Source organism: Sturnus vulgaris, chromosome 6 (assembly GCF_052056855.1).
Source record: "Sturnus vulgaris isolate bStuVul1 chromosome 6, bStuVul1.hap1, whole genome shotgun sequence".
NCBI lineage: Eukaryota > Metazoa > Chordata > Aves > Passeriformes > Sturnidae > Sturnus > Sturnus vulgaris.
In genome coordinates this window covers 9,633,392-9,650,512 of record NC_142248.1, presented here as the reverse complement: position 1 = coordinate 9,650,512, position 17,121 = coordinate 9,633,392, and the positions used below count along the sequence as shown (strand labels likewise).

General features: G+C 43.5%; 2 protein-coding genes across 7 annotated transcripts in view; both read right to left on the bottom strand.

The window, feature by feature from the left end:
- AMBRA1 (autophagy and beclin 1 regulator 1) overlaps nucleotides 1-11,620 on the bottom strand; it is a 128,206-nt gene extending 116,586 nt beyond the window's left edge. Inside the window, exons 1-3 of one of the 5 annotated variants that reach the window (XM_088166884.1) lie at nucleotides 11,489-11,620; nucleotides 681-936; nucleotides 368-426 (exon numbers count right to left, since the gene is read on the bottom strand). In XM_088166884.1, the coding sequence (XP_088023010.1) occupies nucleotides 368-426; nucleotides 681-815 (194 nt within the window). In that variant the 5' untranslated portion in view covers nucleotides 816-936; nucleotides 11,489-11,620. Of the gene's footprint in view, nucleotides 1-367; nucleotides 427-680; nucleotides 957-11,488 lie in introns of those variants that run through there. The other 4 variants (XM_014881837.2, XM_088166885.1, XM_014881835.2 and 1 more) reach the window with 4 other exon arrangements.
- Nucleotides 11,621-13,238: 1,618 nt separating this feature from the next.
- On the bottom strand, nucleotides 13,239-16,870 carry HARBI1 (harbinger transposase derived 1). Of its 2 annotated transcripts, none has more exons than XM_088166900.1 (3): nucleotides 16,719-16,870; nucleotides 15,618-16,349; nucleotides 13,239-15,052 (listed from the first exon to the last, which is right to left on the bottom strand). In XM_088166900.1, exons 2-3 carry the CDS (start codon nucleotides 16,285-16,287, stop codon nucleotides 14,676-14,678), a joined length of 1,047 nt encoding a protein of 348 aa, XP_088023026.1. In that variant the 5' UTR covers nucleotides 16,288-16,349; nucleotides 16,719-16,870; the 3' UTR covers nucleotides 13,239-14,675. The 2 variants fall into 2 exon arrangements, with proteins under 2 accessions (XP_088023026.1, XP_014737343.2); XM_014881857.2 differs by having other exon boundaries at nucleotides 16,543-16,743.
- Between the last annotated feature and the right edge of the window lie 251 nt (nucleotides 16,871-17,121).

The following is a 17,121-nucleotide window of genomic DNA, read 5'->3' as shown; positions in this document are numbered from 1 at the left end:
GCTTCCAATACACACATCATTCTGCTCTGTTCTTTATGCCTAAATATCCCAGTGAATGTGTCACATCATTTGGGTATGTTGTATTAAATCATCTTTTACTCCCTTTAGTTTCTTATGAAATCCCACGGTGTCTGCACGGATCCTTTTTCCTTAAAACTTTGTATCACCTGGGTACCTCAGAAATTAAACACCAACTATGCTCGAAGCTGTGAGATTAGGAAGGTGCACACATTCCATCCATGAGTGTCAGGAACCAGAAGTTTCATTCGGCTGTTCAGGACTGGACAACTCAATAGGCACGAGCCTCCATCACTTTTGTAAGTGTAGGGAGACTGCTGAAACAGGGAATGAACTAGGAGTTAATTACCTGTCTGGACTAAACGCCAGCAAGAAGGTGGAGCGTGGACTGTCTGGTAACTCAACTTTCTGAAAAAGCCAACAAAGCAGGAAGTGTTGCAAGAGTCATATGATCATACTTTAACTGTAAGCCACACAGACAACAAGGGGAACCCGCTGCAGGAACGTATCTAGTATCACATCACTGCAGGAACTGAACAGAGCCAGAGAGCATATCAAGTGTAACACATCAAAGGTACAATCACAAGACAATTTATTTCAAATCCCTGCCTCCCTTCCCCCACTCCACGATCAAGCTATGCAGCTCTATCCCACAACCTTACCTTGCCTTCCCATTTCATCCATCGAGTTTTATCTTCCACCAGCTCCTGCAGAAGCCGCTGAGCACCCAAGGCTTGGGTACCCCGTTCCCTACCCCACAGGATGCGGACAGCATTCTTCTCTGGGACAACCTTCATGGCTCTCAGCTGCCAACACCACGCCTACTACTGAGAGGAGACACCAGCAGGTTCCAGATGACAACCAACACCAAACTACAAATAAGCTATCCACATTTCAGTTGTTTATCTTCATGGAAACCTAAAAAAATAAGAGACTGATAAGGAAGGCAGCTTTTACTTCGATCACTCAGATGAAGTAAAAGCTTTAAATCCCAGAAATACTAGATCTGAGAGACAAATCTTTCTTCTTACACAGCCTTTGTTACCTGCTTCCATTATCAAGGCCCCACTTTGACTTTTCTGCAGCCAAAGATTACTTTGAAAGTATCCAACTCTTCCCTTGTACACATGCCCTAGGCACACTACACATATAGAGAAAAACTAGCCTTCAAATTCTTTCCCTTCATCTCTTGCTGTATATAATAAAGCAAAAAAGATTTATGAAGATATAGTCTTTACACCTTGAAGATTTAGGTCCTATCTGGGAAGGGCGTCTGAAAGCCAGAGGAACAATATTACCAAATCGACAATATGACGGAGGAATCTCCCAGGAAATACTCAAATTTCAGTAACTGGTCAAACTGTAAATGTCAGACAATCAACAGACCTCAAGTCCAAATAATTTCCAACTCCATCAACAGCTTACAAAACATGAAAACAATGATGTATGGGATAGGTCCACCAAGATTATTCCATTGTCTGCACATCATCTTTCAATCTGCATTGCTCTTAGAACAGCAGTTCACCCAAGCAATGCACAGTGGCAAAGAACAATGCTTTTGGAACACTATGAGCTGCAAAGGAAAGCTTTAATACCCACTGTCTACAAGAAAAAGCTAAATAAATATAATAAGTAAATAATACAGTGACTCTGATGAAGTCACACAGCTTTGCAGTGGTGTCATACACTGGAGTTTGCCACAAAAAGCCCTCCAGAAAAGCTTTTTAGAACAGATAAACCAAGAAACTCTGCTGCATTGCTATTACCTTCTGATCCCAGCAGAGTGCATGCTACTCTGACATCTCTTGACAACATGAAGATCTAAAGACAAACCCTACTCAGTTCATGTCACACTGAACAAAACCATCAATATTCAACAGAGAAGGAAATAACAATTTAAAAAAGAAAAAAAAACACGTAAAGAAAAAAGGTTAATGCGCACAAGAGACAAATTGTTAAATGACAGAACTGAGAATGGTCATCAGCAATATTTTCTTTCCTCCCACGCTCCCTAAAAAAACTCTCCTGAACAGATGATTTAAGACAGCTGCAGCTCATAGGGAGGAGTTGTCTAATGAGATAAGCCAGGAAAATGAGTTCTAAAAAAGCACACCAGTTTTTATTTGTAGAAGTAAAATAAAGAGTACTGAAGTAATCAACAAGTAAAGGCATCCATCTTCCTAGAAAAGAAATTCTCCACAGCGAAAGTCGAGCTAGCTGGAAATTCCTTGATGCTTAATGTGAACAGCATGGGGATCATGTATTTTTGAGAAGCTGAACTCCATGGTGTACAATAAGATTTCTTTTGAGATTCTGTGAAAGTTAGTCAAACATTAGGTAGGAATTATTCTACAAAATAAAAGCCTTACTGGAAAGCAACACAATAACTAAAGATATCATGCTGCACAAGAATTCTTAAAAATAACTACACAGATTAAAAAAACCCAGATCCAAAAAAGCTAGAAGGATAACTGGAACAGATATATCCAAAAGCACAGTATAATACAGGAATCCCTAAACTAAAAATCTTCTTTAGTTAAATGCTAATAATCCTGATCCAGATTCTGCAAACAGCCCCAGGCACCCATGTTCAGAAATGACTGGATTCAGATGGCAGGTCAGAACAACAGGTAACAGAAAGTCTACTTTACAGGAAGAAATTGCACATCTAGTTTAACTCTTAATCTAGGAAAATTAAGAAATCAGTAGCTGAATATTCTACATGGGTGTATTCAAGGAATTTGGATTACAACAACCCAAGAATAAACATATAAACAGAACACCAATGGAAGACTGGTTCTGCAGCTGGAGTAAGTTGGAAGTTCGAAAAGATTTAAACTTTGGAATAGCCTTTTGATAGCTGTGAAGGATAAACCACATATATAACTTGAGATCATGGTAATCTACAAATAGAATAACAATCACTTATGAGAAAGAACAAGCTCTGACAACCTAGTAACATTTCAGCCCTAGCAGAACTAATGCTCCCTAAAGTACAATAGCAACAAGGAAATCAAGAGGTTTAACAAACTACTTTATTTATGCCATGGACAAGTTACATTGTAAAATAAAGGGGGAAATAGCTCCTACAACTGCAGTCAATGAAGTTCTAGTATGCACCTTATTGAAGCACCAAGTCATCTCCACCATATAAAACCAAGTATACATACCTTAAGACACCTTATCTAAATCTCTGCATGTGTGTCCTAATTTATTCAACTAATTTGGCTATAACAAACACTTCATATGTGAGCCTGAGTGTTTGAACTTCATGTTTTTCCCTCAGGGACTGTACCTCATTTTTTCAGCTTCTTCTGACTCATGTCTTTATCCCATCTTAAAAGTAAAAAAGGAAACACCCAGGGCTCTAATGCCTTCATAGCACCCTGCTAACCTGTTCAACATTTTAAAAAGCTGGGATCTCTTCAGAAAACACTGAATGTATTCTTGAGTGATGTTGAGATTTCAGTGTTAGCTCGGTTCCTTTGGGGGCCAAACTTTAGCCTTTGTCTGAATTAGCCTGAACACAGTAACTGCTCCACTGGCTGATGACACATTCAGCAACACTTCAGGCAAAGAAACTCAGAGCCTTCAAATGAAGAAAGAGATGCAGTGTAGCACTGGCATGCAGTGGCATTATCTGGCATTATCTTGGCTCATTTTAGCAGGAAGCCTTCAACCTTTCTATAGGAACATTCAGCTTCAGTTTGTTTTGGTGTAGGGGTTTTGGTTTTTTAGGTTTTTGGTTTGTATAGGTTTTTTTTGTGAGGGTGTTAAAGGAGCCAATTTTTTCTCTAACCTAGAAAAGATATCCACCAACTCCAAACATTTTGCACAAATATAAGCTGAACAATGACAGCATGTTATTAAATACCCTTAGCAGATAAACCACTGAAGTACCAGCAATATTTACAGCTACTCATTAGCCATCTGACTAACAAAGTTTAAATTAAATACAGGGGGTTTGAAAATACTTCTTGGGACTCAGCAAAAATAAAACTTGCAGCTCACCGGATCAAACCTGTTCAGGCAAGTGGTGGACTGATTCAGTAGCAGTGTCTATTACAAATACCCACAACTATCACAACTGATAAACAGCTGACCACCTAAGGGTTGGTATTGTTCTGTTTTCTTCTTGTTGTTGAGTTAGTTTTGTTTTGTTTATTTGTTTTAAGGGGGAGGAAGGGAGATTTGGTTGGCTGGTTTAATCGTGATGACCAAAAGTGAACAACAGCTGCAAGATTAGCTGAGGCCCTGAATGTAATCCAGAGCACCACAGAAAATTCTGAAAATGGAGAGTCAAGAATTCTTTCTGTAATTGGCAGCTTTCTTTCCTTAAGCGTTTTCTCCCTTCAGAGCATTTCAGGACAACATGCTGGGCTGTTTACAGTTTTGGAAAGAGCATTACACAGCCTAAACCCAAGCCTTTTACTTCCTCTGTACCAGCCATCCTTGAAGAAGCCTGAAGAATTCCCAGTATTGGAGTAATGTAGGTTCACTTGTAGTTGTCACTTTTACAGATGCTGAACCTCTAAAAAAACCAAAGTGAAGCTGCAAATTGGTGATACCTCGTAGTGGCACATGACCTCCTGAAAACATGACAAAAAGGTAGGGCGAGAAGAGGAATAGAAAGAATATTCGATATGCCATATAAAAAAGATGTCTAGATATTTTATGTATTATGCAATGGCTCACCATTCCAGTTTAAAACTTCAGCATTTTACAGAAATGATGGCCCCATCTATTAATGTGCCCCCTCCTCATTTTTGTTGCTATTAATTTTGTGGAGATTCTGGTACCACCATGCTGGGAGCACAGCTGGCTTTGATACAAAGACAAATATTGCAATACTACCTTCATGCTATTCCATTTTTCATGGGGGAAAAACGTTTTCACGTGGCCTTCAGCTCTCAGACTAATCTATTACCACTGCAAAGAACTTTGTGGTTGTGTGCTGAGTCCAACACTAAAAGCCTTTCCTAATGCATGTGCAGAGAATCAGTGTAAACAGCTCCATCAGTGTTTAAAAGGGAAAAAAACAACAAAGCTGCAATCTCTAAATGATATTTACAATGGGAGAGGTATCCAAAAGATACAAATATACAAATAATTTCAGATAATTTTGTTGCCCAAAGGGATCTCATGTCACTGATGAAGAAAGAGGCAATATGAAGTGAAATATTAAAGCTGTCACTAACTTTGCAATCTGGTTCCACAGAGAGAATGTATTTATAAAACTCCCTGTAAGAGACCAGAGGAAAAAAAGGACACCAAAACTACTGGCATGTGCAAGTCCCTTTGTCAAGTTTTAAGACTTCTAGAACATATTGACTGTGAAACAGCCATGATCCACAGAGACCTGATGGGCCAGGGCTGTATACTTCGTATTAAAAGAACATGCATGGGAATAAAAACACAACAAAAAAAAATTTGTGGTGAACAATGAGGCATGCCACTGTCCTGCAAAACCACAAGCAAACTTGTCTCTAGAAAATAAGAGGAAACAGATTATTACACTCAACTTCCCCAGCTCTGGCCAGGGGCCTACCTATCTTGTAAGCCAAAATTTTCAAAATGTCTCTTCTTAAGCAGCATGTCCAGCACTAACAATGCCATTGCAGCTATTCCAAAGTGCAGCATCTCAATTTTTAACACCAGCAACATACTAAAAAATTCAAAAGAACTGTTTACTGCATTTAATAAATGTTAGTAATTTAAGCTTCATTTAATAAATAATAGGAATAATTTAGCATTCCCACTTTTGCATGTGTGGGTAGGTTCTCCAAGAGCAATCAGATGATCAGACAGGCAGGGAAACAGTGTATGCAGCACTACAGCCCAAATGCTTTATCTTTGCTGACAGTGATCCTAATGAAGGCTGCAGTCACAACACAGGCTATTTCCTCGAAGGATTTTCGACAAGTTGGTTACCCTCATATTTTATACATCTTAATTTTGAAGCAAACTGCCTTACCAAGACCCCTTATGCTTTTCAGAAGCTCAAAAGAGCAAAAGTGCCCACTGCAAACAGCCAAAGATCATCTTGCCAAGGACTATGAACTACACAGCCTCTCCTTTTGCAGACACTTCATTGATAAAACAATAAAATCTGGTTCTGACATCCACAGACAGATCTCCAAGAACAAACCAGATGCCCAGAACATAATTTGGAATATATACAAGAAATCACACAGCTCCAGGGACTTTCTAGTTCCCTTCCTTGTTTACAATCTGTGTTTCCCTCCCTTATGCAATATGGAGATTTTGAGGCCATCGTTTTCCTAAATTGCACGAAACAATACCACGTAAGAAGCCCAAGAAACACTACACCAGATAGAAGAACTGACTTATACTTGCAGTTTTATTAAAAATACTGATTCAATCCATATCAAATGTCATGCCATTCCCACTAACTCTTTTTGTCTCCACCTGAAAAACTGAGCAAAATTTTAAAAATAGTTTATGTAAAACCACAACTAACAAGCTGATTTGCCCTCTTTGCACTGCACCAACTCATCTTAACAAACAAGACAATTCAAGGAGTCCTAGTTTGGTAAGTAAGCCCTAGTTTGCCAGTAGCACTGGCATTTGAACAATGCTATAACAACAACAAAATCAGTAAAAAATAGGCAACATGACTCATATCCCAAATAGTTGCACGGGTCAAAACACAAGTATTGGAAGAAGAGGATTATGTTCATTCTTAAATGATAGGGCCATATGAATTTCTGGCATTGTACCTGATTAGCAATATATGTTTACATTTACTTCAAACAACATGATTTGTCTTCCCTTAACTCCATTTGTGGCAGTTCCAGATGAGTCCTGAGACTGTTTGTAGAGGTATTAGCTCTTCTTGGGTTAAAACCAAACAAAAAAACCCAAATAAACAAATAAACCCATAAATAGACCAGAAAGCATTTTGCATAGAGCAAACTTCAAGATACTTTGCAGCAATAGCTAAATGAACAAAAAATTGAAAATAAAGCTATATTGGACTAGAATCTTTAAACAAGGCTAACCCACAAACAAAAACAGTCTACAGATGGGTAACAATAACTATCTTAAGCATGATTAATCAAAACAATTAAAAAAGCAAAACTAGAAGTCATTATTTTTGTTCTGCTTCTACTTATGTCCTTGATTATGCTTTTTTTTTAAAAAAAGCTGTTTAAGAATTTAATTAGAACAAGAGTCAGCTTTCAACTAAGTGCCCCTAAACATTGAGAATAAAAAACACTTATAAGTGAAAGAAAGTTTATTATGCAACTATCCAAGAGAATCCAAAACTAATACCATGAAGACACTTCCATTATATGGCTCTGGTTTTACTCTTCCAAGTTTTTAAATACTCCCCAAAGTATTACACTGTAAGCCGAAGTTTTTCCTTGATTAAAGCCAGAGAGAGATGGAAAGTAATTCAAAAGCACATTTTCTGTAGATGCAGTAGACACACTGCTCTAAATTGCACTCACTGCAATAAGTGTTTACACATAAAACAAGATTCCTAAAAAAAAATAACTTGTCTTAGTGCTTCATGATTGAAAAATTCAATGCTGTGTTTCAAACTGCAACTACAAACAGCTCAGGAAATTCAATTACATTACAAGGATGTCAATAGTACTTTGTCATTTCAAGATCCTGTATGACTGCAACAAGGAGCTAATTGCCATTAGAATCTTAATTTGTCTTCCCAGTCTGAATTAAATGAGCTAAATACACATAAAAGAACTTTTCAGTCAAAAGAAGTACATTAAAATGCTGACTATTTACAGCAAAATAATGAAGACATGGAAGAGAAACTTGCAGATATCAACTCCTAAAGGTCAGAAAATGAATGGTAAATATAAAAAGGGAAGTAATAATAATAAATGTAAGCGATCACCCATGTCTGGAGTCTGACAGTTTCATTTACCAATGAGAATATGGAGCACTTTCATAACTATTATTACAACTTCCACATAAAAGTAATGAATTCTTGAGAAGAGAGATATTAGTTTCAATCCAGAAGACAGGGAGAGAATAAATATAATTTCACAAAGCTGTAAGGCAAGTCAAACAGCAGAACTGAGATCTGGAAGACTAAGAGTTCATTTCCACAATTCCATACTCAAATCATAACATCTTTTGTTAAGTATTATATACAGCAGGAGAAGAGAAGAGAAGAGAAGAGAAGAGAAGAGAAGAGAAGAGAAGAGAAGAGAAGAGAAGAGAAGAGAAGAGAAGAGACAGAGCAATACAGAATTCAGATTAACCCCTTAAAAAATAATTCTCATTTAGACAGAAAGGCAAGGAAATTTTCAATTCAAAATCCCATTATTTACATTAATAGTCACATCAAGGTTCCTCAAGCTCAAGGGCCACAGCCAAGTGCCCCCAAGTGCCATCACACATTCCACAGCAATGTGGGAGTGCCAATACTATAGAACAGCAAAAGCAGCATCACATACCCCCAAGGTGAAGACAAAGTGTTTTATGCATTCAAGGCTGTACTTCGGGCACATGCACCTTATCCAAGTAATAAAAAAAAGCAACTGAAAGCAAGAACATGTTTTAGAAAATACAGGTCATATAATTTCTTGCTCACAGGGACATACAGTAACAAGACAAAAAGCAAAAATGATCCACACAGAAGCTGAAGTCTTCACACAAAGATGTATCAGAATTATAGAAGAGGTGGGAGACAATGAAGATTTAGACTCTGAACAAAGAAACAGCCAATTCTTGACACTGTTCCCCGTCTTGGCCTTAGATTGAGTCTGTGGGAGAAATATAAAGGGAGGGGGAAAAGTGTCCAAAACATGAGTCAGAGACTCCTCTCAGCAATTCTGTGCTGCTCAAGGTGGAGAATTAGTAATATGTACCAGGAAGAAGGAAGCAGGAATCACTCTGCAAGGACAACCCAAAACACCTCACTGAGAACATGTAAAGTGGAGCTGTGCGAGCACAGGGATTAAGATGATGCTCTCCACGCTCCAGCCTGACACCTCATCATCCCATTCAACAAACAGTCTACAAAAACTGGAGACAACAAACAGCTACTAGACAACAACCCCAGTCAGAATTCCTAATAAACAACTAAGTCCTGAGATGCAGACAAATCCTGCTGCTTCTTGTAAAGGAAAGCAGGTCTCCTCTTGTTTCAAGCAACCCAGTCAATGGGTCTTTCCTTAGGCAACTACTATATCCTGTAATAACCTTCCAATAATATGTAATATTTCTAATATTAACCCTCTTCCACTGCATATCATATTGTCATCACATTCCTAAAACAAAAGTCTTCTGTTCTTACCTTACTAATATTTTGTTTCTATCACCCTCCTTGCTAGGATAGCACAGAGCTACTAACACAAAACACACAAGGTAACTACTACCATGCACTATGCCCTTTACAGGTCCCCAGAAGCTCAGTGGGGAAAAGAGTACCTCAGTTCCATTTGCATTACTTTTAAGTATTCACATCAATAATAACTCTACAAGACCCAGTCAGCTTGCTAAACATGGCATAAAAGATACTAGAGTTTCTTTCCAGAAGTTTCTTTAAAAAATAATTAGTCAAATGCCAAATTTCTGGCGGAGGGATAGCAGCAGACTGGATCATTGCTTGCCTTCCTTAGAACTGGTTGCTACAGCTGCATAAAAGTTAGAAGTGCTGCTCGGAAATGGAAAAGTAGGAAACAACCAAACAAGAATCTAGAGGGTCAGTTATGACTCAGAAAAGGGCAAAAGAAAGAAAAATTAGAAGAAGCTGTCAGCAAAGTAAACATTCAGCAGAAACTGCCCAGCAACTCAATCTGAAAAGGCATGTCCAGACATTTGGATCCAAATACATTCTTCATTCCAAGTATTAGGAAAAATATAAATGCTAGTGGACGGCCCTACTCATTAAGAACCACATTGCCACAAATAATACACTTGTGACCATCAAAATAGAAATGGACCAATTTTTTTTTTAAAAACTACTCAGAGAAACATCAATTGTGGACACCAGAACCAGCATGCAAGCTACACTGACGAGTTATGAATGTTAGGAAATGCATTACAGCAGCCCTTCAGAACACAAGAAAGGGTTTTAAATCCAGCAGAGAATTTCAGGTCCTGTTGCCTGCATCACCCATAAGGCATTCAAATCTGCATGGATTTAACCCCATACCACATTCTGAAAACCGACCCAACAACAAACTTAACAGACCAGTAATGGACTGGCAATAGGTGCACATTACCAGCAGGTCATTCTTAGGTCCCTTTTTAACATTCCCATGAGCAATTTGAAAGAGGATGGGAGTGGCAAAGGCAAAGAAGCCAGATGACATTTGCAGAGGACACCAAGCTGGGTGGAGCAGTAAACAAGGACAAATATAGAAAAACACACTGGGTTTTTAAATAAAGACCAAAGAACACTTCATACAGAGGAGAAAACAGAGCAGTAACCACATTTACACAGACTTCACATTCATACAGCTGACCTTCCTGAAAAGGGGCTTGCATCTAGATAACAATTCTTGAATTCGTCTATTACCACAGAACAATACTCGAAAGTGTGTGGTGAGAAAAGCAACTAGTAACCACCTACAGGATCTCTTGAAGATGAAATGCTGATTTAGTACAGGAAAAATTGCCTTCCAAAGGCAGCCGAAAGCATGGTATTGACAGGATCACAAGTAATTAAAAAAAACCACTACACGAATACTACAGAAATTCATGTGTTGTCAGGAAAAATATGGTAGATGACAACAAAAACGTTCCCATAGCTGGTGAATTAGTTGGGTTCGTTTCCTCACAAGACAAAATATAACTAGAGGCACACCCGAATGCATTTTATACCAAACACTACTTTCACAGGCAACTGCTCTGCAACACACGGTGAAAAACAGGAGAGATAGAGCAGACAACACTTGCCGCACGTTTTATTTGGGTAAGGCCGGAAAACAACAACAACAACACTAAATTCATCTCGAAGCAGCAGCCCCAGAACTCAACTCAACCGAGCCCGGACCACGCGCCCCTGGACGGTGCCGTGAGGGCAGCAGGAGGGACGGGGAAGATGGAAGGGGAAGCACCAGGCATCCAAGCTGGGACAGAAAATCTGGTTTGAGGAACGCTCAAGAGGGCGGCAGCAGGGCACGGGCCACTGGCCGGGACTGGGGGATGCTGTGCTCGGGGGTTCCCGTCCCCGCCGGCCGGCGGGAGGCAGCGCCGCGGGTTTCGCCCTCCCGCCACGGCGCCCGGCCCGGGGCAGCGCGCCGGCCTCCCCGCTCCCCCCACCGGAAGGCCGCGGTCCCGGAACTCCCGTACAAAGGCCCCGGCAGCGAGCCCCGACTCCCTCCCGACCGTGCTCCACCCGCCGCGGCCTCACACGGGTCGGTACCGCCGCCTTCCGGGGCGCCGCCGCGGGGCCAGCCGCGCCCGCCCGAGAGCGGCGGCGCGGCCTCGGCGCGGGGCCGGCGGCGCGCGTAGGCCCGGAGCGTACCTGCAGCGGCGGGGCCGGAGCGGAGCGGGGCCGGGCCGGGCCGGGCCGGGCCGGGCGGGCGGAGCGGCCCCGGGGTCGGTCGTCGCCGCCGCCGCGCCGAGCTCCGGCCAGGCGGGCCAGCCGAGCGCCGAGCGGGGCCCAACGGCGGCGGCGCCGAGCGCGGGACCAAGGCCCGAGCAGCCGAGGCTAGAACGCCGCCAGGCAGCGCCAGCCGAGCGACGAGGTCTTCCACCGCCGCCCGGGGGCGACGGAGGGCAGGCGAAAACAGTCGAGCCCCGAGAACTGCGGGGCAGCGCCCCTGCCCAGAATTAAAAACTGCGTAATTTAGCTTAGAGAGGTGTAGGATTCTGGAAAAATGCTCTTAACAGAATGAATGTAAACCAATACGTACAATAGTCAGACTGTATAAACAGATTGGAAGTTACTGTACTAAACTTCCAAGATAAGGGTGGTCCAGACTTTAAAGGAATGGGTGTTAATGTCCTCACAAATACCCAGGTCTGGAAGAACCGGCCCGGTGCTGGAGCATTGGCTGTGGAGGTCTCCAGGTTTTCACAGAACCCAAACAGTTTGAACTCCTCAACTTTAGGTGGATCGGGAAGGCTGCACCTTCCCAGTACCTCAGCCAATGGGGAAAGGAAGAGGGCAATGTGGAGTCGGGAGCTTAGGATAAAAGGAGGCTGCGTACTCCAAAATCTTCAGAGACCCCGCAGGGGTATGGCCCAGTGATCTCTCTCCCTTTATTCAAATAAAGTTGCAGGACTCCTCTGTCTCCTTTGTGCACACTGGCTTTTCACAGCCTGGTTTTCTGCATAAACCAAATCACAAATCTCAAAGTAATTTGCAGAAAAGAATTATTTTTCAAACATTTCTCAGCCTGGAAAAGAGGTCTCTGGATGACCTGTTGCCTTCTGGTACTTGAAGGGAACTTAGAGGAAAGATGGGGCAAGACTATTTACAAGAGTGTGTAGTGACAGGACAAAGAAGAAGGGCTTTAAATTAAGAGTAGGTTTAAATTAGATATTAGAGAAAATTCTTTACTGTGAGGGTGGTGAGGCACAGGAACAGGTTGTCCAGAGAAGCTGTGAATGCCCCATCCCTGAAGTGTTCAAGGCCAGGTTAGATGGAGGGAGCTCTGAGAAACCTGGCCCCATGAGGGAAAAGAAAAAACGTCTGTGTGAATTGTTTTGAAGGAAGCTGCAAAAGAGCATGTGGTGGAAACTGCTCCCTATATTTCCTGAGTGAAGAGAAGGACATGTGAGTCGGGCAAGAATAGTGTTCAGTGGATTGGTTTTATCTAGTGTGGCCTGATGCAGTTTTTGCCCAAACTGACAAGCAGTGAGATCAGTTTTTAAATTAAACTCTACCACAGGTGACAGTGGCTGAAAGAAGACAAAACTGAGCAGCAAATGTGTTCCAGGAAGTGCCTTCACTCTGAGTTTGCTCTGGCCTCAGCACACTCTGGAAAGAGCTATTCATAGCGTAAATTGAGAAACTCCAGCTTGTCATTAAGTGACAATGTTTGTACCTACACATGTCCAAGTCTCACTTGACCTTACCACCACCCACACAGCTCATTCAGTGTCTGCTGGTGTTTTGGTCCAGTGAGCAGTATTTTTAGCACACACCGTCAGATGTGATTGTGAGCCATCAGGCACCATATACGGCAGCAACTCTTACCTTAAAAACGTTTTTTTTAGAAAACAATGCTCGTCTGCTTTTTCCTAGGTAAAAGGAGCAGGAGCTTTGCTGCAGTGACCAATAGTAGTTCATATATAACACCTTGTGTAAAGAAAACGGAATTACATCTGAGATCTTTGTACATAACATTTTACAGCTCTCATGGAGGCTTCTGAAAACGTCTTGTTTACATATCATCAACATCTTGTTTACATATCATATGCTTGGTCTTCTGTGAGATAGTAAGTGCTTACTGCCACTGCAAACCTGGCAGAGTGTATCTAACCCTGCCTATCCACCCTGCACTGCGAAACGTGTCCCACAGGCTTGTATTCATCAAATGTGGGGCATGGTCCAGCTCGCTTCCTCTAAAAGGACAGACCCATCATGTCAGGTAGTTGCACTGCTAGTTTCAGTAGTTACAGTTTTGTAGTTTTCTGCATTTCCTACCACTTTTGTTACATTTACTGCCCAGTAAACAATAAAATCTAAGAAACAAAATTTTCTTAGACTGCTGTCATGAGATCCTTGGAAACACTTGTGCCGTTTAGAAAGAACACTTCCAGGAAACTGCCCAGCCTTGTGCCAGCAACAACTGTGTGCATCAGTCATCTTGTTCCACTGAAGAAGTAGATTGCCAGGAGTGCTAGAGCAGCTTTTCCACACCTCTGCTTTGATCTAAATGGAGAACTTTTGCAATGGGTTCAATTTCTGTGACGCAGTCAGTCCTTGGCATTTCTTTTACAGCAGCCTACAAGATGACCAGCTTCCTGCTGCAGGAGAAAACCAGCCTCACTTCCACTAGCCTACTTCCTGATATGGGTTAAGTACTTGACAGAGTCACCATAGCTTAACATCTTCTCCAGCCTGTTTGGGAAAGAAGCAATGTTCAACCCTTCTAGATATGAGCAAGCACTAGTGTGTGCCCAGCAAAATGCCAGACCCCTCCTGGAACACAGCTGCCAGCTTTCAGAGAAATCACTAGAGACTGTGAGATGTGCAAAATGGCAAAATGGTGTTCAGCAAGAATTTATAATGGCAAGCAAAAATATAAATGTTTGCTTCCCTACTCATGAATTCATAGTAGAAAGGAGCTCATGTGGAAATTTAATTTGTGCAAAATACCGTTTAAAAAATCAATCATAAGTGTTTTGAGTTAAACAGTGGAATAGAATCACTGCTTTGTAAAACAGTGCAAGGTTTACAGATTTTCCATCACTATAAATGACAATTTCCCTAATTTTCCCATTGTTGTCACATTAGTCATTGTTCTCTAAGTCAAGTGAAAGGGGTGTCTCTAAGCATCACGACAGCAAAAATGTACCAATTAAACTGAATCTCTGGAGAGATTGAGAGAAGTTCAGAAATCTGCCTGAAACGAAGAGAGTAAATTTCTTCTCGTCTCCCATCTGCTTAGGTCTTTACAGGCTTGAAGAAAAGGAAGGGACTTATTTGTTCCAGATGTCTTCCCAGATGGACTGTTAGAAGCCTTCTCTCTGTCACAACATTAGCTAAAATGAGTAAGTAAAAGTTCCTGACGAACGCGACAGGCTTCCGAGTCCACTGATTCCATTTGCTCGTATTCTTCTTCCGATTGTTCCATGTGTCCTGCGGCTGGCGCAGACCACACGTCCAGTCCATGTTGCAGGGAGATGTTATGAAGCACGCAGCAGGCCAGAATGATGTGGCTGGACTTCTCTGGAGAATACTGCAGGGTGCCTTTGGAGCCATCGAGGCAACGGAACCGCGACCGAATGGTTCTGAAGGTGCGCTCAATGACGTTGTGAGTGGCGGAATGGGCCATGTTGTAGCGGTACTCTGCGGGCGTCTCGGGGATGTGCAGGGGGGTCATCAACCACGTCCGGAGCAAGAAGGAGCTGTCACCTGTTAGCAGTGGGAAGGAGCAGGACAGGTTACACACCTACAGTTAGCCACAGATTTCAGCTTGGTTTTCTGGTACAGCAGATACAGAGTAAATTCTTCCTCTGGCTAAAAGAGAAGGCACGGAAGAAGTAACTCTGGTTTACAAATGTGACAAAGTAAAGGCATTCAGTGTTACACAAGAAAATCCTGGAAGATTTTCCACAGAAGAATTCTAAGAGAATTAATCTCCTGCACAAAACAGGGGAAAACAGTTGGACTAGGACAGCACCTAGAATTAAAAATTGCCTATTAAGCATGGAAAGGTGTAGAATACTGAAGGAAAGCTATTAACAGAATGAATGAGGATTAACACGTACAATAATCAGATTGTATAAAACACAGATTAGAAGTAACTGTTCTAAGCCTCCACGACAAGGGTTGTCCAAACTGAGTCGTAAATCTCAAAGCACATTGCAGGAAAGCAATTGAAAGTAAACCTATCACTTGTGCCCAGAGGTTCTCACCCAGTAAGGCGACAATATATAATAGACTTTCTACTGAAAACAAGGATGAAAAATTGACTTACCAAGTAGCCAGCCATCTTTATGTAGCTCAGTTTCAAACTGGCTTGTGAGGGCTGCCTGCTCTAACACCGTGCAGTCAGGCAGGCTGCCTGGCCAGTGCGTTTCAGCACTAAGGAGGACTCCTCTGGAATCACACACCATGAGACAGTTCAGGGAATGGAGACCCTTTCGGTTCACATAGGACAAATCCTCAGCATTCGGCGCTTTGATTGCCACGTGGGTGCAGTCAACCACCCCCAGCACTCCTGGCATTCCTGCTAGCCCATAAAAGTCGTCCTTCAGGCTCTGTACAGTAGCTTCATCTTTAGGAAAGTGAATGAACTGTGAGGCTCTTTCCACCAGTGCCTCGGTTACATTGGCAACGCAGCGGCTCATTGAGGCTTGGCTAATGCCAATAGCATCCCCCATGCGAGTCTGGAAGGAGCCAGAGGTGTAGAAACCCAACGCAGCAAGTATTTGCGTCTCTGGACTGATGGCCCTGGACCGCTGTGTAGGGCGTGAGAGAGCGGCTCCCAGGAGATCCACCAGGTAGCAAATGAACTGTCGGGGAAAGCCGTACGTGGATACTAGATACTCATCCGTGACATCCTCCAGCTTGAAGCGATCCAAAGTCCTGTGTCCGCGGCCGTAGAGCAAGAGGTCGCAGTCAAGAACCGCGATAGGTACGGCCATGGCTGACGGTCAGGGGCGTCCTCTGGGGCTCCCCTCTGACAGGGCTTTCCCAGAGGCTTCACCTGCATAAAGCAAAAGAGGATACTCAGAACAGTTGTTACTGGTGAGCTTTCAGACTCCGTTACCATTTTCCTTTTTTTTTTCTGATCATCCAGCAAAACATTTTACTTTTCTTTTTCTGCTTTTAAATACAAGGGCATCCAGGTGGGCTCACCGCGGAGCCGCCAACTCTGCCCGGCGCTGACAGGAATTTACCTCCCGTGGCGGAGAGGGAGCTGGAGTGGTCCCCAGTCCCCGCGGCCGGGCTCCGGCAGACACGAGCCGCGGGCAGCCCGCCGGGCGGTCTCGCAGTCCCAGCGGGCGCTGCCCTGGCCGGGCGCCCTGGACCCCACGGGCCGCCCGACCCTCACCGGAGTCGTCCCACCCCTTACTGGTCCCGCGGCCGCTCCCAGGCGGTCCCCGCCGGCCCGGCCCCACATTCGTCGCGATAGATTCGCCACAGGCAGGGGCTACCGGCGGGAGCGGCGCCGGGCGCTGCCCCGCTTTTCTCGGCCTCCGCGACCTCCCGCCCCGCCGGCCTGCGGGGCTCAGCGCGCCGCGGGCGGGCGGGGAGCGGCGGCTGCGTACGGAAAGTGCCGCTGCGGACACTCAGGCACCTCCCTTCTTCCCTCCCTTCCTCCTTCCTTCCTTCCCCCCCCCGCCCGCAGCGGATGAAAACAAACAGCAGCGATGGCGACGGCGATGGCGGCGGCGCGGCGCAGCCCGCGGCACTGAGGGCAGCGGCAGCCCCGGCCCGGTCCCCGCCGCCGGCCGCGCACCCCCGCCGGCGCTGAC